Source organism: Cydia amplana, chromosome 5, assembly GCF_948474715.1.
Source record: "Cydia amplana chromosome 5, ilCydAmpl1.1, whole genome shotgun sequence".
Classification (NCBI taxonomy): domain Eukaryota; kingdom Metazoa; phylum Arthropoda; class Insecta; order Lepidoptera; family Tortricidae; genus Cydia; species Cydia amplana.
Window position 1 is genome coordinate 15,166,151 of NC_086073.1, and position 22,083 is coordinate 15,188,233.

Sequence of the window (22,083 nt, forward strand, 5' to 3'; positions counted from 1 at the left end):
ACAAGTAAATTTGACATGAATATGATAATGCATTAACATGTACATAATATTATGTAAAGCTATAGACGATTAACAAAAACATTGGTGATTCTATATCTTATAAATACGGAAAAATTTCAAAAGACCACATGTTTTGTTAAAGGCATTATTTTATTATTAGTTGTTATAGCCGTAATTCGCCAGATACCTATGGACGCACGCACATTATACTTTGTACACTCGTATTAGCATTATTTGACACATGTCACTCACAACAGCAATACAGCGTAAAATGTCTTGCACATCGAAATTACAAAGGAAGACAATTGCACTGCGAACGTTTACGTTCTACGTCGTTTTTTTTAAGGGTTGGCCGGACACCACCGTTATAATCGGTAGTCGTCTAAGTAAATCGATATACATTTTTCATTTTAGGTCGCAACAATTCAATTCAATATTTTATTCATAAAATATACATTTTACTAGAGATGCACCGGATATCCGGTTACTATCCGGTATCCGGCCGTTTAGTATCCGGCCGGATAGTAACCTACTATCCGGCCGGATACCGGATAGTACAATTAACACATTTTGGGGTAAAAAATGGAATCTAAAACAGTCACGGTCATAATGCTAACGACACAGTAGATAGAATTTCTTTAGAAATGAATACATAACCAATGTCACACAATACACTTATTTGTTTACACAAAAATACGCGCGCGCACTTGTAACTATAAACGAACTTACTACGTAATGACATGATAAAACTCGTTACGATCCTAGAAATGTGTCCGCGCGAACGTTCACTACGAAACAGGTCGAAACCTGCACGACGCGCACCTGCAAAACTCAAAATATAGGTATAGTTCCGCCGGCCGAATATCCGGCGGCCGGATACCTCATATTCGGCCAGTGTCCAGGCCGGATATCCGGTATCCGGCCAAACAACTATCCGTTGCATCTCTACATTTTACACGTGAAATTTTTAAACATTATTAAATTTAGTTAAATTTTGTTATAATTCATTCATATTACAATAGTTATTAGATATTTATAACAAAGCATTATTAATTTTATTATATCTTCTTATTATTATTTATAAACCATATAATTCTAGCTTTATTTAAATCTCAAATAAAAATTCATTAAAACGTCACAATTCGATACCTCAGTCTAGGTGCCATCCAATCGTAATCACTTACTGTGACAATCGATTTGGGTTACAATCGCCTCTTGTTAATTCAAACCTGCGATAATTCGAAGTTATCACGATTTCCCTAGAACATCTCTTTATATTTCGAAATAAATCAATACATTTTTAAGCACTTGGTAATTCGAACAAAAATAATCATCGGTAAGTAACAAAACGACGCGTTCATTCGAACTCATAGGCGTCAAACACTTTACAATTCAAATTTATCAGATTGCAGACCTCACAGAGGTAATAATAAACCGCACATTTTGAGACAAGTTCAAGTTCTTCGTTGCACTCTTTCGTTGGTTATGTGTACAGATTAAAAGTTAGTGTTAGTTATGAGTCCTAAAAAGTATAAATGCTTGATGATTGCTGAAAAGCAGGAGTTAATCGTAAAAATGGAGGTAGGTGGGAAGACAAGTGATGTTGCAAAAGTATTTTCAGATCAGTCTCAGCAATGTGCACTTTTTGATATTGTAAAAAAATTAGCAGTTAATCAATATTTGATTATTACCTACCTACCTACTCAATAATTCGAACTTTCATATTTTTTCTCTTAAGAATTTCGAACCATTTGATATTTCAAACCCTCGATAATTCGTAATATTTTAAAAGTCCTTCGAGTTTCGAATTAACGAGAGTCGACTGTAGTTACATCTCTATATACGTCAGTCATAATGTGTCAAATAATGCAAATACGAATAATCCCACTAATATATTCATTATTCAACTTGTCAACTGTCAATGATAAAATGAGTATATTGGTCAACATTTGCAAGGTATGTTCTTGAAATATGTTAACAATTTGTAATCACAAGGAATCACAAAATCTTAACTGTACCCAGTCTTTACATCCTAGAACTGGCTAAGTACGTCAAAAACACATTCAACTCTTCCGTACCAACGCTGACACGCACGGCTCCATTACTCGACGGCGGCATGAGCTTAGCTTACCTCACACACGGCTCGTTAAAGCTAAAAAATGTCCTAATGTAGTTACATTGGTACTAAGGTTTACAATGCAATCTCTCCAGCAATTAAACAGGCTTCAAGCTATAATTCATTTGTACGAAAGATAAAAACAAAACTTGAAATAGACGCTTTGTACTCGATTGATGAGTTCTTTGGTTGTATCAAATTCAATGAATAAATAGACATGTAACAAGTTAATAAGAAATCTATTATAAAAAAATATGTAATAAGTATTGTAATATGAAATATTTATAACAAAATGTACCTAGATTTAATAGTGTTTAAAAATTTGACGTGTAAAATTCATATTTTATGAATAAAATTGAATTGAATTGAATGTTATAGCCCCCGACTGGTGGCGACAAGAACGTGTCCGTGCGACGCGCCATGGCCATGAAGGAGCCTCCGCCGCTGCCGTCAAACAACAAGAACCGGGAGCCCGACCCGCCCGGGACCGAGCAGCACCCTCCGGTAACTATCATTTAGTCATTTATTCAATATTGCATTGTCATGTACATAATAAGGTGTTACAATTTAAGAGGCCAGTTCATGACACCCTGTAAGGGCACACAATAGTAGGTACTTATATTTACAGTTATATAGGACTTTATACGATTCTATCAGGTTATATAATATAATCATTTAAAGTTACCAATTATTTAATAAAATAGCATCTACATAGTCAGATAAATTAATTCAGGATTATAATGTCAATAAATAAATTGGAATATTAAATAGTTAATGGAATTATTTTGTCAAAATATAGTATAGTTTATTTTCCGGACGTCTTTTCTAATCGTATAGGTAATAGTAGATTTATTGTTGGTACTAGTAGGTCAAGCTATAATTGAAAAAAATGAAAAAAATCATATTGAATGAATGAATGAATGAATGAAATCGTTTATCCACAATTAACATATGATAAAAATAGGATCTTAATTTAAATACATTGCTTCCCATTATACATTCAGTCAATATAGACATGTGAAAATATTTGTCAGTGATATATAGTCACTAAGTCATTTAAAATTAGATACACTTACAGGATTAATGACAATTTTCGCAAATATTTATAATAGTAGATAATTAATTTAGTAACAGGTCAAATAAAATAGTAATCAGAATAAAAGGAAAAAAAATTACAATTAAAATAGGAATAAGTCATGTCTTTTAAATATATGTAAATTAACTGTCAGGTTATATTCAAAATGTATACAATAAAAAATCGTTAATACTATAAAAACATTTATCGATCAATATGTTATACAGCTTTGTTTTAAACTGGTTTATTGGCAATGTCTTTAAGTCGGCTGGTAGTTTATTAAATATAGTAATGCACATGTTAAAAGCGCTTTTTCTTCTAAGTGCTAATTTGTTACTAGTTTGTAATGCTAACCTACAGCGTCTATGTGACCGTGTTGTTTCCTTATCTTCTATTGAATGTCATTAACCCCCGACGCAAAAAGAGAGGGGTGTTATAAGTTTAACGTGTCTGTGGTATCGTAGCTCCCAAACGGATGAACCGATTTTCGTTTAGTTTTTTTTTGTGTCAGACAATTTTATCCTGGGTGTTCTTAGCCATGTTTCATGAAAATCTGTTCAGCCGTTTGAAGATCATCAGCTCTTGAATAATTTTACGGTTTAGACTCACTTGTTTTAAGTCACTCGCAAAACAAGCTTAAAACAAGTCAGTCTAAACCGTAAAATTATTCAATGTTAGTATGTCTCACAACAGTTTAAATTCGATCATCAGCTCTTATAGTCGGGGGGTTTTTTTTTAAATTTTGGTTATATTAGGTTATTTTTATTTTATATTTCTTAGCCTATTTGAGTGTATTAGTGTATTTAGAGTGTATATGTGTATTTAGAGCCTGTTAGGCAAAGGCTTCTCCCCTGGTTCTTCATAACTCCCAATTTTCTGCTTCCTCCGGCCAGTTGGAAAGAATACAGAATACAGACTTTATTGGTAAATATAAACATAGTTACATTTTACACGTCATAAACTTAAAACTACTGGGTACAAGAAAGGTGTCATAGACGTCTGGCCATCTCCTCCCGGGCCTACCCCGCCCACGCTACTTTACCGGCATCCACTCGGTGGCTAAGTTAGCCCACATATCCGGATGCATGCGATAGACGTGACTGGTCCGGTCCCATTTGAGCCTAACTCCCAAGGTCGTCCGTTTAAAACGAATCCTCAGCCTGCAAGTAGCTACTTCCGAACCTCGACAATAATGTACTATTTAACCTGTCATATCCCAAGGGCTCAAATATGAGCCGTAAATAAATTTTCCAGATTTCCCACGATTTTCAAAACTTCCCACTTCAACTCCCAGTGGCTCAACTGGGAGACAACAACAAAATTAGTTTTCGGGTCGCGGGATCGGGCAGGTTATGTATAGGAAAGTACCCAATTTCCTAATTGACGTTTGTTTCAGGTCCGCAAGGGCAACATAGTCCTGGACAAGTTCGGGTCGTTCCGTCTGGCCCAGGAGGGTGAGACGCCTGTTTCTGTGGGCGGGCAGCGGCCGGAGCAGTTCGTGACGCGCATCAAGCCGCCCACGCCGGGCGCGCGCCGGCCCCGCAGCCCCCCCTCGCCGCGCCGCCGCTCCTCCACATCCGACGACGGACGAGACCAGAAAAGGTCGCGCAGCAGGTCTGCCCCGGCATAGAGAAAAAAATACATAGAGTGCTCACTTCATACATCAGTACGGATATGATGGTCGTTCTTGTCTACGTGACAGCGTGATAATCAGAATCAGAATCAGAAATTGTTTATTGCCTATTAGTGTTTACATCTTTCGGTTCCCGCGTGATAAAACGGTGTCCGTCACTTTCTATCCCACGGTGTTAAACAGTGACAGTTATTTTATCACATGGATAAAGATGGATAAAGCTATCCATAATAGGCTGGCAGTTCAGACTATTAATTTCAGTGTCTACATCTAGCATCGAGTAGCGGAACTATCAGTACTGCTACTTGACAATAGATGTAGCACCGACCGGAAAGTCTTATCTCAGCAGACTTTCCGGTCGGTGCTACATCTATTGTCAAGTAGCAGTACTGATAGTTCCGCTACTTGATGCTAGATGCTAATAGTTTTTTTGGTACTAAAACTGATGTATGGAGTGAGCACTCTATGTATTTTTTTCTCTATGGCCCCGGGCCGGGAGACATTACCCGCCGCCTCTGGCGTGAGCGGTTCTCATTCGTTCGCAAAGAAAACAATAACTAAACTAAACAAAACTGTAACCCTTTGTTCTATTTTAATCTCGACCCGTACCCGATATCGCATCCGAATAAATTTTAAATCTTCAGGTTGCTTTTTGGCTGACATATTTGTTTGAGTTGAGACCCTGCAACTTCAATAGGAGCCTAGTACAAATTATGTATACGTGAAAGGATACACCGCTAGTTGCTAAAACTGCAATTCATATATATAAAATAAGTAACTTTCGTAATCATTTTAATATATCTAGCAGACGCTTCTACTCTACAAAAAAGTATAAAATAAAGGGGGCATCTATTCATTACGCGACGAATTTTTGAGGATTTTTTGGACGCTCACGTAATTAATGGACGCTCCAAAACGTTTACTATTCAGTATAAAATAGAACGAATGAGAGCCGCCGGACCAATATGTAAGGGCTATGCGGGTTTTTGGATTCGGCTGCGAATTTCAACTATTTCTCATGATAGATAGCAGCCAGGGTGTAAGGCTAGGATCATTTTTATAGTAAACCAGCTGCACGCCACTTGCCGATATCATAGAAAAAAAAAATACATAGATTGCTCACTACATACATCAGTTTTGATACCAAAACGGCTATTAATTTTAGTGTCTACATCTAGCATCGAGTAGCGGAACTATCAGTACTGCTACTTGATGATGAATAGATGTAGCACCGACCGGAAAGTCTTATGCTCAACAACATAATGCTTTCCGGTCGGTGCTACATCTATTATAAAGTAGCAGTACTGATAGTTCCGCTACTCGATGCTAGATGTAGACACTGAAATTAATAGTTTTTTTGGTATCTAAACTGATGTATGGAGTGAGCACTCTTGTCTTACTATATTTCTCTATGCCGGTATTTACCGCGCAATATTAACTGACACAAATTGTACAATATATTTATACATATACAGTGTGGAAAGATAAGTCGGGCCCTGGAGGGAAACTACCTTAAATCCTTAAGCTGGCTCATTTTACTTAAAGGAGACATTCCTTTATTTTTAAAAAGAAACAAAACTGCATTCAAAGATTTTCTAAAACTCGCTTGCCTCGCCCGGGACTCGAACCGACTAAAAATTCCAAAAAATAAAAACTCGCAGTTTTATTCTACTAGTCGATACAGTTAATGTTAATGATAACATTTCTCCAGGAAACATTAGGTCTTTAACTCGTCTGTCGTACAAAAAATCCATAAAACGTAATATTTAGTAGTCAAGATTTTTTTAGACAAGCCAAATTGAAGAAAAAAAGAAAAATACTTTGAATGCAGTTTTGTTTCTTTTTAAAAATAAAGGAATGTCTCCATTAAGTAAAACGACCCAGCTTAAGGATTTAAGGTAGTTTCCCTCCAGGGCCCGACTTATCTTTCCACACTGTATACCATTATAATGTATGAAGCACGATTTTAGCGTGGCTAGTATGTCACGAATAGCACTTTAACATACACAAACAGGAATACGGCGTGTTATAACGTCCCGTGTGCCCCTCAGGTCCCTGAGATTAAGAGTCTCATGCATTACCGACAGTTCACATGTTCGACATGTTTGGTTGTCGATTTGCGGAAAATGCCCAGAAACACTAACTAACCCCCAATTAAACGGACTCCCAAGGTCGTCCGTTTAAAACGAATCCTCAGCCAGCAAGTAGCTACTTCCGAACCTCGACAATAATGTACTATTAACATACACAGACAGGAATACGGCGTGTTATAACGTCCCGTGTACCCCTCAGGTCCCGGCCGCGCAAGTACCGGTCCCGCTCGGGCTCGCGGTCCCGCTCTGCGTCGTCGGGCAGCGGCTCGGCGGGATCGCGGCGCCGCCGCTCCGGCTCGCCTCGGTCCCGGTCCCGCTCCGACGCCTCGCGGTCCTACTACTCACGCAGCCGGTCCCGCAGCCGCTCCGGATCTAGGGATGGGAGGTTTGTTTCGATGCTATCATTTTTTTATTTTCTTTTTTTTTTTAATATTTTTGACTATTGTGGGCCTGTGCCCACAATAGTCAAAAATATTTAGTCTAGAGGATGTCTTGTCTGTACAAGACATCCTCTAGACTGAGCATAGTAACGCTACCCCCTCTGCCACTTATACGGTAATTTTACTCCATCTTCGAGTCAATTTCAAAGACAACCGTTCAAAGACACGGACCAATCACGGCACGGGATTCGCTCACCTCGCACCCCCGTATTTTTGGCAGCATCGGTTTCATTAAATAATTGCTCTAAACCATAGAGAAATATAGTAAGACAAGAGTGCTCACTCCATACATAAGGTAGACTATTAATTTCAGTGTCTACATCTAGCATCGAGTAGCGGAACTATCAGTACTGCTACTTGACAATAGATGTAGCACCGACCGGAAAGTCTTATCTCAACAGCATAAGACTTTCCGGTCGGTGCTACATCTATTGTCAAGTAGCAGTACTGATAGTTCCGCTACTCGATGCTAGATGCTAATAGTCTTTTTGGTACTAAAACTGATGTATGGAGTGAGCACTCTATGTATTTTTTTTCTCTATGTCTAGACTGAGCATAGTATCGCTACCCCCTCTGCCACTTATACGGTAATTTTACTCCATCTTCGAGTCAATCCCGTGCCGTGATTGGTCCGTGTCTTTGAACGGACCAATCACGGTACGGGATTCGCTCACCTCGTCCCCCCGCACCCCCGTATTTTTGGCAGCATCGGTTTTATTAAATAATTGCTCTAAACTCAGTCTAGAGGATTCCTAGTCTGATCGTGAGTCTCTACTAGTGTTGTCCCGGCATTTTGCCCCGACTTGTGGAGCCTGCGCTCGGTACCTAATTTATTTATTTATTTAAAAAAGGAGATCCAATAGCTAACTAAATAAAAATGGAATCTTAAATAGATATATAGTGGCAATTACAGGAACTCACAATTAGATATGTAATAAAAACAAAGTAACACGCATCACATACACACACACACATACACACACACATTGCACACATAATGCCAAGAATTAGCAAAAGCACTGCCATGCTATCTGACGTTCCAACTGAGAGGAGAAACTATGCCTTCCTGGGATTAGTCCAATTTTATCACAATGTTTTCTTTTAACAATGTTGTTAATGTGATATAATATGTTGATGTACCTTATAGTATTTTTTTATGTTTCACAGCCTTTTGAGCCTTGTTGCTTGATTAAACATATATAATAATAATATATAATAATAGCTTGTGGCGAGCCACAAAACAAAGAAGTAATAGAAGCGAAACGTACGTGTATAGCGTGTGGCAACATTATGATTAGCTGAACTCACTTTCACCACAGGCTACTGTCAGTCGTGTGTCAGTTCAGTATGGCGCTTATGAAATGTCAGATGTGAAAACGATTCCAGTTAAAATTACAAATAATTACAAATATGCCGTGCTGCTCCATTTTGGGAGTGTAAAAACACTAGCCGGACAAAAAATATTAGACATGGAGGCATTTCATATCATCGGTAAGTATTATTTCATGTAATATTTCAACATTTTTTACATTTTCGGTTTCCGCAAGGATTTTGGATTGTTTAGTACAAAAATCAAATTTATGTAAATGAGATAAGGTTGATATCTATTTAGCGTAAAAGTCATGTACGGGTGCGCTATTCGGCCACAGTGCGAGGACCATATCAAAAAAGTTATCGATGTCGATGTTTGTATAAATACACAGTTCGTTTTGTTTAGGTTCATATTACATGTTCTTAATAATTTATTTTTGTTTTTCCTCTGGATGATCATATCGAAAAAGTCGTCGCTTATGCACATTTTATATTATGTACAAAATATATTCTTACTTATTTATTGCTATTCAATGGATTATTTGATTTAAAGTTTTTCTTATAGTATTGTACCCAACTACCCATACATTTTGGCCCGCCGGCCGGGGTTAGGAGAGCCCTGATATAGCTGGTCAAGCAAATCTTGTCAGTAAAAAAAGACGCGAAATTCAAATTTTCTATGGAACGATAACCCTTTCGCGCGTACATTTTTCAAATTTGCCGCCTTTTCTACTGACAAGATCTGCTTGACCAGCTATATTTCCATTGTTTTTAATTAGCGTTTTTAGGGTTCCGTAGCCAAATGGCAAAAAACGGAACCCTTATAGATTCGTCATGTCTGTCTGTCTGTCCGTCTGTCCGTCCGTATGTCACAGCCACTTTTCTCCGAAACTATAAGAACTATACTGTTGAAACTTGGTAAGTAGATGTATTCTGTGAACCGCATTAAGATTTTCACACAAAAATAGAAAAAAAACAATAAATTTTTGGGGTTCCCCATACTTCGAACTGAAACTCAAAAATTTTTTTTTCATCAAACCCATACGTGTGGGGTATCTATGGATAGGTCTTCAAAAATGATATTGAGGTTTCTAATATCATTTTTTTCTAAACTGAATAGTTTGCGCGAGAGACACTTCCAAAGTGGTAAAATGTGTGTCCCCCCCCTGTAACTTCTAAATTAAGAGAATGATAAAACTAAAAAAAATATATGATGTACATTACCATGTAAACTTCCACCGAAAATTGGTTTGAACGAGATCTAGTAAGTAGTTTTTTTTTATACGTCATAAATCGCCTAAATACGGAACCCTTCATGGGCGAGTCCGACTCGCACTTGGCCGCTTTTTTAATAATTTTGCATACGAGTTTATATAGGAGATTCATATTGATGGATGACACAACATTATTGCTATGTTATGCCTTAACATAATAACGTGCTAGTTAATAAGCATTGTGAACACTTATTAACTACACTTGCATATTAATTACACTTGCGTATTTTTTACGCACGCATCTAGTGAGTATATTAATTGCAGGTAAAAAATACGCAACTTGAGTATTTTTCAAGCACGCACACACCGCGGTGGGAGGATAAGAACATTTGATTTAATAAAAAAAAACTGAAAGTACACAACGGGTTAGACACTTACCTACCTATAGCACAGAATAAGTAATAGTATTATCATACAGAACGGCCACGCACCGCCCCGCCCCGACTCGCATTACCTCGCCCCGCGACTTGAATCTGGCGGACTTCAGTGGCCTATTTTATAAAGCTACAAGTTACAATTTACAAGCGGAAGTCTCTTTCTAACCCTATGTTTTAGAACGAGACTTCCGCTTGTAAATTGTAACTTGTAGCTTTATAAAATAGGCCACTGCCGTCCCCTCAGTACTGCGACTTACCCACACATGCACAATGACGCGTGTACAGACGTGCCGCGCACACATATATAATAAACGTATATCATTTTTGATGTATGGCGTGTCCGCCCTGTGGCTAAGGATTAACAGTTTTTATTATATACTCGCTTACAGTTATATGCGTGGTTAGTGGCTTGATTACTTTCAATACGAGCATTTTTTATTAAAAAGTAAGTAGGTAACCTAATCTTCGCCAGAAAATATAGTAATACATTATATGTATAAAAAAAACGTGAGTAGTTTACGTGTACACTAATCGTTAATAAGCGTTTATCGATATCACACCGAATCATGCACATCCCCATCGCATGTGTCAACCACATAGTCGAATATTTTATCCTATCGCATTCACTCTTGAAAAAGCCATGCAAGTGTAAAAGGGATAGAGCATAAATGACTATTTACGAAAAATAAAAATCGTAGTGCAATTTCGACATAATTTTGTTTACTGTAAAGTTCAAATTATTGCGATGGGCGAGGGCTCATACTCCCTTTCGAAATAAGAAAATATGGCCAATTTTTGTGACAGCGTCTTGGCGACATAGGTTCCCATACTATTCACATGCCGTTTCTCGTCAGAGCGCGGCGCGCTCATTCTTTCTTCCGTGGGCGAGCTGTTGGGGAGTAACGACCCCACGGACCCGAGTGCTCCAGAGAGTCGGTCAGGGTCTCCGTCTCCGGCGTGTCCAAGGGGACCCGCAAGACTCTCAGCTCTGACTTGCCTTCATTGGCCGTCCAGAGAGGAGTCGTTAGAGCTATATGCTCCAGGGGTGGAAGTGAAAGATGCATAAGACGCGAGTTGGCACAGTGGCTATTAACAGCAACTGGGTAGAAAGCGGCGCACACCTCTCGACACCCCTGAGCCGCTCACACCGATGTTGCCCTGGCTGGCTTCAGGACGGCAGTTCCCTGAAACTCCCGTCCGTCTAATCAGCGGCAAGTCACCACCTGCCTCGATAACGTGTGTTAGCATTGTTATGGCAGGTGTGGTGGTGGTTCTTTTACAATAGCCCAGTCTCATTGTCCACCCACACTTCAATCCATAGACCAATATACTTTTCATTTTTCTACAATAGTCCCAATGCCTGCTACGACCGGTTCATGGGTGTCTATTGTTGCGCCTGTAAACGGGTTCCAGCAGGCGTTCTACATGACATAAAAGCTCTCCAAGGGGCCTCTACGTGTTGGATCTGTATCCCCACGCAAGCCTATCAAAAGACCGGGATTATAGGCCCGTGAAATCTAAGGACATAAATAATAGCAATATAATATATCAGCGCAGCTTCATCGAATTTGGCACAATATGACAAAACAAAGTTTTGGGATTTTTGGATACAATAGTTTCACAATTGATAATAATTACCTAATGAATCTACCTGATCTGTTTAGATTCCGTCGCTTCAACCGTCGCGGCAACTGGCGCGGTCGCGGCGGCTTCGAGCGCGGCACGTACTACCGGCCGCGCTTCCACACCTTCAACGGCGCGGGTCGCGGGCGCGGCCGCGGCAACAACGACTTCCGCCGCGACGACCAGCGCCGCTTCCAGCCAGACTGGCGCGACAACCGCAGCAGAGGGGGAAGGCCTTTCCGGCCCCGACGCGGGCAAGGTGGACGGGGGAGACCTTTCAGGTAAAACACACACAAAAATGGAAATGTTTATTTGTAAAAAAATGGGTATACATAAATGATTTTATTCTATAGACAGTGTCTCCATTTTCAGCCTATTACTGACATGCAAATTAAATAATAACGCTCCGCAAAGTACGCTCGCAGTCGCAAGTAGTCTGATGACAACAACAGATTGCTTCCTACCAGACTGACGCGTTCAGCGTAGTCGCTGCTAACGGCCTGGCCACGACATTGCGCGACTGACATCGGCTAAGGAAACCATAGGTGGGAACGAAAGGTCCGATAGCTGTCTCGCTCCAACCTATGGTTGTCGGCTTAGCCGAAGCCAGTCGCGCAATGTCGTGGCCAGGCCGTAATGCTCATTCATTCGTGCTAATTCGCTAATATCTGACAACCAAAAACCTTTCAATATTCGTACGAGTACTAATGTCAATGACCCTAGTATAGTTTGTAGCTTTCTAGTAGACCCCGAAGGCTTATCCTATTGTCTATTGTTCAGTAAAACCGCACGTGCTACTTACCTGCAAAAAAGGGTCCTAATTATTCTATTTGGCACCTGAGCGCGGGCTAGTCCAACGCTCAAAAAACCAGTGTAGGTGCGCTCTCCGATAACGCGCCTTTGTTACGCATCTCGATGACACATTTTAGACTGGTTCTGTAGCGTTCGACTCGCCGGCACTCAGTAACCGAAGTACCGATTTTTTATGCAGGTGGTTGTGGCACGTGGCACGAGCGGTTTTTCTTAACAATAGACAATAGGATTAGCCTTCGGGGTCTATTAGAAAGCTACAAACTATAATAACAATGTAGATTAAAATGGAGACATTTTTACAGAGGAGGATTCCGAGACTTCCGCGACCGCCGCGGCGGACGGTACTCGCGCTCGCGCAGCCCCGACCGGACGCGCCGCTCGCGCTCCTACAGTCCCGAGCGACGCGACAAGGATAGAGACAGGTCAGTGTACGATTATTGTACACTCGACGTCAAAGATATGTTTACATTTTTCGCCTTATTACAAAGGAGTAAAGTTTGAACATATAAATCAGGGATGTTGCGAACATCCGCATCCGCAACCGCGGAACTTCCGCATTATTTTCAACATCCGCATCTGCATGCGCATCCGCATAAAATCGATGCGGAGCTTATGCGGATGCGGATGTCGAACAAGTCGGTACAGGAACGTCTTAGCGGCGTCGTAAGTGCTAGGTAATTTCGTCATTACCTATAACGAAATCGTCTAGATCCAGAAAAGTCGGCCAAGTTACTGTTTATTAAATATAACGCACCTATATTCTTGCTCAAATACTAAACGTTTCGTTTTTTTTAAATTAAAAAATACTAAAAATGTAATATTTGACGTTTTCTAAGTACCTAATCTTGACATCCGCATCCGCGGATGTGAGCCTTTAAATATCCGCATCCGCATCCGCGGATGTCAAAAAATCTGCATCCGCAACATCCCTGATATAAATATTTGACGTCGACTGTACCTCTACCATCTATCTCGATACTTTGAAGGAAGAGAAATGTTGACATCATGTTAAGGCCCCAGTACACAATGCGCCATCGCCAGCCACTCCAAGGGACGCAGCCATGAAATAGTAATATCACTTGCTCCCTCTAACGCATAAATGCGTCCCTTGGAGTGGCCGGCGATAGCCCATTGTGTACTGGGGCCTTTAAAGTTCTCTACCCAAAATATTTTATAGCGACTGTACATGTACACCCAGCCCCAAAAGTGCAGTCGCTTTTCATTAATGGACTTCGTGCCCATGCAATTTGGCAGCTCGTTGTAACAGCATTCTGACTGAGCATGAGCAGCAGTTTACATACAAAAATATGTGGAAGCATTCCTTTTGTTTCTGTCCTGTCGTAATAAATAATTAAACCATGTGTAAATACCCTGTAAGGTGTTGTGCCTAAGAATAATGTGTTCCTAATTTGCAGCTACTCCCGCTTCTCTGAACGCGACAGCCACCGCAGCGAGGGCGAGTACGAGGAAGAAAGATACGTGGACAGAAAGGAATATGACGGAAAATGGGCCGACGGGAACGAACCAGAAAGGAACCACACCGAAGAAAAACCCTCTGAACCTGCTCCCAAAGAGTAACACCTACACCACCGTTTTAAAATTTTTAAGCTATACTACATTGGTTAGGGTCCTGACTTATTCACTCGCATTACACATTTTAACACAAATCCTTGAGGTTTTTGTAAATATAGTTTTATGCATACTGTAGGTATTTTCTTTAGAAAATTGGTGTCAAAATTAACTGCATTCAATCAATTGTAGCTTGTCATATTCTAATGAAGGCCATTCCATGTTACATCTTGTCAGATGTGTGTTAATTAAGGCGGTACTAAAAATATTAATAAAGAATGAACACTGAAGTTGTTTTTTTTTTTACTATTCTGTCCCATTGCCCTTTTTTGTATGCCAACTTAAACTGAATCCTTATAATAAGCGCTTGAAGAGCCATTTTATGCTTAATTACTTTATAGTAGTCTATGTTAAATAAGAGCGGAGATGTAACAACAAAAACAGAAATTGAGCTATAAATAGGGGCAAGTGCTTTCCCTGTGGACATTCTCCAGATGTTGACCTTATTGACATAATCCTTCAAGTGATCTGATCGAAAACCAGTAAAATAGCGACCCACCCGCGTAACTCGCTGGTTGATGCGAAAATCAGTAAAGTCTGCCTCCCAGCAGCCTCCAGTGAGTGGTTACGTACTACATAAAGGTTAGTTGGTCAAAAATCCGCTTGGGCGTTTGTGTAGACGTTTTTAGACATTTACTCGCGGGTTGGCTCTTTGCCGTCTGGAGAGGTGAAATTGAACGCTTTTAACCACTTTTAACACGTTCACTGCGACCGACGCACATGTGCGTGGACCGTCGCGTCGTAGAAGTTTGTTCCTAGGCCACGCCCCCTGGCAGTGAATGCGTTAAGTAATTTCCATCAGTAGAAAAAAGCGGCAAATTTAAAAAATGTAGGCGGGAAGGGTAATCGCAAAGAGTATAGTAGAAAGTTTTAAATGTATCTTTATACATAAACTTGGCAACACTGCTCTTTGTGTCACTACTGTCACTGTCACCTCTGTCAGTATACTTCGGCTTGGAGGATAGGTCAAAAAATAATTGAAGAAATACGTTAATAATTTATTAATTTGTATATTATTCTCATATTTCCGTTCTTGACCTGAACTATTCGTTTTTGATTTAGTGCAATTGCTAAATAAGTACTTAAGTAATTTATAGCCATGGGAAAGGGAAAGGCAATAAGTAATGAGGTGCGTAATGTGTTATACAAAGTTTTGACTTACTTTGAAATGGAGAAAAGAAACAAAAACATTTTATTATCATTAGATCGAGCCTTAGAACGCACCGCTATAGCTACAGGCGTGCCGGAGGGCACAATCAGAAGAGTAAAAAAAGAAGCACTGAGAATCAAAGCATCTTCAGACACAGGCACAATTGATTTCACAACAATAACTCGAAAAAGAAAAAGCCCCAAAAAGAGATTAGATATAGATGACACTATGATAGAAGGCATAAGAAAAATCATACACAGATTTCAAAGCGACGGTAAAGAAGTGTTAACTTTAAAAAAAATCTTATTTGCAGCCAAGAATGAGTACAACTTTCCAGGACAAATCAACACATTGCGTAGAGTTTTGAAAGAGGAACTGGGGTGCAAGTTCAAAAAATGTGACAAAGGTCGCTGGGAACTCGTAGTTGGCAGTAAACCTGCAAGACTGCAAGTTGGCAGTAAACCATCAGATGTTGAACACATAAGCCTGAACCACATGAACCTGTAAAGCTAGTGTTAATATAGATTTAAAATAATGTAATTATATCACGCGGATCACGCGGCCGCGGTAGGCCTAAGAAGCGCTGGCTGGACGTCGTGACAGCGGACATGCAAGAGAACAATCTCACACATGAGGATGCCGAAGACCGGGCAAAGTGGAGAAGACTAAGCAGGAAAGCGGACCCTGGCGCTAGGCCGGGAAAACGCTAGGTTGAAGAAGATATTTAAATAAGGTTTTTTTTAAATATAAATAATGAGTCAGTAATATATATTGCATTTAATTTCTTTAATTTAAAATTTACACCCCAGGATAACATTTGTAAGTATTAGATGCAGGGACTGTTACCGGTATAACTAAAAATCAAAATATCTCATAGCTTTCACATTATTTCTTTGATATTATAGAATAGTATTTAGGTAAGGATAGATCGATCAGATTTGCTAAATTAGGTGAAAAAATATACATAAACAACCAAGATACCGAAATTGAATACCGGTTAATTTCTATGAAAAATATAGTATTCGGTCCCTGATTAGATGCCCTGTTATTATAAAAGAAATAGCCCCTTGAACCAATGATGGTTACTTAGAAAGTTAGCAAACTGTGTGTTACTTGCAACATTAGGATTCTTTTACTCATTGTCATCTGTTACTAGTAAAGCTGCTGCTGAAGTTATCAGAACATTATCGGGAAATAACCCTAATAGAAAAAAAATAATAGACCATGTGAATCCTTACAAATATATTATTATTCATGTACTTGTTCATTGCAATAAGACATTTTATGTACACAATAACTTATTTATGTGGTCTTTCTCTTCTTCCTTCCCTTACTCTTGGTGGTTTTGTCAACATTCCAGTACCAGAGCAGTTGTAGTACCAGGGCAGCATTAGCCGCAGTAGACACACAGTATGTTAGTATGATTATGGAGTCCCCAGTCTCCTGAATGGATGTGAATATTCTGGCGACGGAGCCGCCGAACAGAAGAAACACGGTAACAGCTGATAGCTGCCCCGTGCTGCCATTTTTGTAGTTTGTGATTACTTGAATTGACTGAAAATAGAAGTACAAGGTTAGGTATAGGTGGCTGATAATGAAATCAACCCAATAGCTGGTACTGGTAAGTTATAAAAACTCTGGTTGTTTAACACATTCACTGCCAGGAACCCACCTGGTGGGCGCTCGTGAACTTTGCTCAGATGGGTCATTTTATTTAAAGTTGTCCCCTACACTTTTTTTCAAAATTGGGATTTTTTATGTTATTTCTACTTCCACATCCAATTTTGAAAAAAAAGTGTAGGGGACAACTTTAAATAAAATGGCCCAGATGCCGCTGGGCGGGTAGTTTTATACGCAGCTATAGACAACCGGTTTCTGGGGTAGTGCACCATTTTTTGTCTGGGAGTGCATGTGTTAAATTGGTGCTTGCATGATTTGTACTAAATTAGCAGACATTGATATGTGTTAGCAATTTGTTATAATATAAAGCAGATCTCTTCCTCCTCGCGTTGTCCCGGCATTTTGCCACGACTCATGGGAGCCTGGGATCCGCTTGGCAACTAATCCCAGTAATTGGCGTGGGCACTAGTTTTACGAAAGCGACTGCCATCTGACCTTCCAACCCAGAGGGTAAACTAGGCCCGTATTGGGATTAGTCCGGTTTCATCACGATGTTTTCCTTCACCGAAAAGCGACTGGTAAATATCAAATGATATTTCGTACATAAGTTCCGAAAAACTCATTGGTACGAGCCGGGGTTCGAACCCGCTACCTCCGGATTGCAAGTCGCACGCTCTTACCGCTAGGCCACCAGCGCTTCTCTCAGGCTTCTCAATATAAAGCAGATAATAGAAGTTATAAATGTAGTTTCTTAAATTAAACTCACCTTAGCAATAAGGATAATAGGAACATTAATGGCTTGCATATTCCACAGAATGTCTGTTGGAGTGTAGCCACTGACTAGAACTGATACTAGGCCTGCATATGTGGCAAGGAACACTGTAGCCCCTCCTGTGGAACCTCCATAATGCAATACTAAAGCTGCGATTATTGCAGTTTGAATTGCTAAGAATGTCCCTTCACCCCAGGCACTGGAAAAAGAAGAATATACATTGTAACATAAACAAAATATACTTAGTAATTTTTTAGCTTAGTCAAACTTTATTCAAATAGTAACCCATCAAGAGTTTTGAGAACTCTTTGCTAGTACAATATATAAATAATTATCATGGGGCTATTTTAGACAAATTTACATAAATCTTATAAATATAATCTTTTGTTAAATTAATGATTAACGGATAAACATATCTTTATCTGTAGACAGCATGCTCAATTGCTCCGACAACCTTTAGTCACCACAGGATGCAACACTAACACAGATTAACTGATAAGATAATGACTTACCTAAATGGAAAACTCATAACATAACTATAAGCAAAGTTAGCAGTGATGGCAAAGAGCTCCAAGTACACTCCATAGACATTAATGCCCTTTGCACTTTTGCTGCCAAGAATCTTCAAGATTTGCGGGACCTTTACCAGAATGGAACCTGCTATGATTCCAATACCTAGTCCTTTACTCAACGTACTCTTAAAACAGGGAACTGGAAGATAATTAATTATACGTCGAAATTAGTACTTAGCATATTAGTTAATTAAAATAACAGACATACAAGACTAATGAGTAACTTTATTGTTGTAAAACATTTTTTAAGTGCCTCCACTAAGCGCATTTATCGATTACTTAGGTATTGCTTTTTCAGAGTACATTAAGCTAATTTTAATCAATGCATAATGAACTCTGAACCCTGATAAGAGTATAATAACTAAATAGAAGGTTAAAGTAATGCATGCAATAAAGAATAATTACCATCGAGAAAGTTGTAGTTGTTAAAATATTCGTTGTAACAGTTTTCCGACAAAACGGAGAGCAGAAGTCCTTTTAAAAACTCCGCCATTTTACTAACATTTAAAATTAAACTTAGCGATTCTACAATCCGGGTGCTATCTGGGATAAAATTATATTAGGCAAATCTATTGATTAGATAAAGCGACCGAAAAATATTCGTTTGCGGTCTCGAACTCTACTGTCAGTTTGTCATTGACGTCATTGTCAAATTGGTCAAATGTCAGTGAGACGTGGCATGCAATGACGTATAAAAGATGACGTATAAATTCTTTTTTCATTGGTGGCATGGCGTCAAGCGTTTAGTGCACACTAATTTGAAATATTGATTTACACCATCTCATGAAGTTATAATGTTTTTTTTATTCTCTAGGTCCGTGCACCATCTACACCAGAGTAAAGTAAATAAGTAATCTACACTACACGTCCCATGATTGAATTTTTTTACGTTAGGAATTTAGGTTAAAATTTTATTACTGAATGATTCTTAAAGCCATAACAGACTACCGCACCGCGCACCTTGGTGCGGTCAGAATATCTCTTTTTAGCTCTAACTTATAGCTGCGTCCTAAACGCACGTACGGCGACCACCTTACCAAAGAGTAAAGTGTATTTATGTCAAGTTTCCATTTTTAGATTTAAGCCACTAGATGGCAGACCCTACTATGCGAAATAGAGCCAGCGTGAAGTATAGGGGGCAGCACCTGCTTATAAGCGTGAATTGTTTTCGCTTTCGAGGAAGGTCACGAGAACGCCAACACGCACTGTCTCTATTTGCTACGTCTAGAATTAGGCTCGTGTATGTGGTGTTACCATTGTAATTACCTGACAAAATTAATTTACCTATCGTTACCAAATCAAACCAAACAAAACAAAATGCATAATTTAAAGTAAGATATTGTCTTCGATCAAAATGCGATTGCTAAAGGTATGAAATGTAATGCATAACAAGAAAAATAAAACACTTTTATTAGTCTAAGATTTTATTTATGAAACAATAACAATACAGTTGGGTGAATGATTCTCACGGAAAGTTATATTACTGAAAAATAATAGATAGGTTATACTTAAAACTTTGCTACAACCATTCACGATCTCCGCTGTGGATGTAAAGATAATTTAAGCATAATACCTAAATTGTTTTCCATCGATAAATCAGTGCCTTGTTCAAGGCGTAACCTTACGTCCAAAAATAAACTACAGTACCTTAAATAATTATGTATGAATCATCTGTAGAAATGCTAGTAGGTTATGTACAGTATAACAAGTGATTAATTTCGAAATCATACCACTAGAATGCTACTGAACAAGTTTACAATTTTTTTTATAGTTGCCAAACATAGGTAACGTGTGTAATTTTCAGTAAATATTACGTGGTGTCAATTAATGTACAGTCGCCATCATATAAATCGAAGCGGCCAAGGCGCTCAGAAATATCTGTACACGCCTCTATTGTCAAGGCGGCAGACTCGTCGATATTTATGAGCACCTCGGCCGCTTCGATATATTTGATGGCGACTGTACATATTTTAAGTAGAATATGCAACTATTGCAACACACTAAGTCCCTTCTAGTTAATGGAATCAGAGGGTCTACTGCGAACATTAAGTACGCAAATTGCGTGCATCTTTCTCTTTTACTTCAATTACGGCGTAATTGGAGTGATGTCAGAGAAAGATGCCCGCAATTTGCGAACTTTGGTGAGTTTGGTGTTCGCGTTAGGACCTCATAAAGATTTATTGACACACACACACATTGCCGACATTTTCGCGATACTTACCGGGATGAATCAACTATTAGAACATTTCATTTCGTGTCCCTAGACTCCCTACCAAAGAAAAATAGATTTTTCAAAAACCATGTCGATATTTTTACTTTTTTGTTTACAAGGGCGTTATTAGATCCATAAGTATTTAAGAACACGTTAAAATTAACAACTTGATCAGATAAAAATTACATTTTGTACGGTAACGCAGGAGAAAAAAAGTTATCTCCCATACAAAAATCAGGGACACACCATTTTTGCCTTTTTCTACTGCGTTACCGTACAAAATGTAACTTTTATCTCATCAAGTTGTTAATTTACTGTGTTAATTAAATATTTACGTATCTAATAATGACCGCGTAAACAAAAAAGTCAAAAAATCAACATGGTTTTTGAAAAATCGATTTTTGTTGCTAGGGAGTCTAGGGACACGAAATCGGTGTTCTAAAAGTTGATTCACCCACCGATGTTTGATAATGATTGATAAACTGATAGAAACAGAATATACATAATAATTCTTAACAGTAATTTATAATTATAAGCTAGACATTACTTTGCAAATTACAACGGCGTAATCATGGTGCACTCAGCTTATTAAAGGTTTATTTTACACCTAAAATAATATCTACAACTATATATCCACTATTGGCATATTTTGTACAGTCAGGTGACAAACGGGTGCATTGTTTTTTTGATATTGTATGTCATTACGGCATTTCCTACATATTACCTCGTGTCTTGGGATCTCAGCGCCGGCCACTCCAAGGGACGCATTTGGGCATTTTTTTTCAAATTGGGGTTTTTTATGTTATTTCTACTCAGAATCACGAGCTCTTTCTATCCTAATGGGAGAAAAAACGTGTCCCAAAATTTCCATACATTTTTCGATCTTTCCATTCCGCGACCGCCATACAAAGTCTATGAAAAATGGTGACGTAATGGAAATAAAAACCTTAGGACACTTTTTTTCTCCTATTAGGATAGAAAGAGCTCATGATTCTGAGTAGAAATAACATAAAAAAATCCCAAATTTGAAAAAAAGTGTAGGGGACAACAAAAAAAAAACGCCCATTTATGCGTTAGAGGGAGCAAGTGATATTGCTATCTCATTCTACCACATAGCTGCGTCCCTTAGAGTGGCCGGCGCTGGCCCATCGTGTAGAGCCATCTGTGTATGTTATTAAGGATCCTGATGTATTCTTAGTCATATTTTTGCACTTGCGACATTTGAATAATCGACTCGACTGTACACAATACTAATGTAGCTAATTTGATGAACGCTGTTAATTTCCAAAAATTGTATAGTAAACATAAGAAACATGTTAAATGTAATCACCCTATAACACTTAGTGACACTGTATGTCTTAGCATTACCGAGT

At 38.9% G+C, this 22,083-nt stretch overlaps 2 protein-coding genes across 2 annotated transcripts in view; one reads left to right on the forward strand and one right to left on the reverse strand.

The window, feature by feature from the left end:
* LOC134648381 (tetratricopeptide repeat protein 14 homolog) overlaps positions 1-14,598 on the forward strand; it is a 29,346-nt gene extending 14,748 nt beyond the window's left edge. The window contains exons 14-19 of the mRNA XM_063502910.1: positions 2,495-2,620; positions 4,588-4,805; positions 7,117-7,302; positions 11,984-12,223; positions 13,058-13,177; positions 14,171-14,598. Coding sequence (XP_063358980.1) covers positions 2,495-2,620; positions 4,588-4,805; positions 7,117-7,302; positions 11,984-12,223; positions 13,058-13,177; positions 14,171-14,333 — 1,053 coding nt within the window. The 3' untranslated portion in view covers positions 14,334-14,598. The remainder of the gene's footprint in view (positions 1-2,494; positions 2,621-4,587; positions 4,806-7,116; positions 7,303-11,983; positions 12,224-13,057; positions 13,178-14,170) is intronic.
* A 2,166-nt stretch (positions 14,599-16,764) lies between these two features.
* On the reverse strand, positions 16,765-19,113 carry LOC134648124 (mannose-P-dolichol utilization defect 1 protein homolog). Its single transcript, XM_063502595.1, has 4 exons — positions 18,904-19,113; positions 18,439-18,637; positions 17,921-18,125; positions 16,765-17,088 (listed from the first exon to the last, which is right to left on the reverse strand). The coding sequence occupies exons 1-4, from the start codon at positions 18,989-18,991 to the stop codon at positions 16,837-16,839; spliced, it is 744 nt and encodes a 247-aa protein (XP_063358665.1). The 5' UTR covers positions 18,992-19,113; the 3' UTR covers positions 16,765-16,836.
* Positions 19,114-22,083: the final 2,970 nt, after the last annotated feature.

What these genes read in the sequence shown, in the direction of transcription:
- LOC134648124 (XM_063502595.1), bottom strand. Translation starts at nt 18,991, where the DNA reads ATGGCGGAGTTTTTAAAAGGACTTCTGCTCTCCGTTTTGTCGGAAAAC. An exon ending in CAACTACAACTTTCTCGATG is followed by an intron (nt 18,638 to 18,903) that starts GTAATTATTCTT and finishes ATTATCTTCCAG; the next exon opens with TTCCCTGTTTTAAGAGTACG. An exon ending in GTTATGAGTTTTCCATTTAG is followed by an intron (nt 18,126 to 18,438) that starts GTAAGTCATTAT and finishes TTCTTTTTCCAG; the next exon opens with TGCCTGGGGTGAAGGGACAT.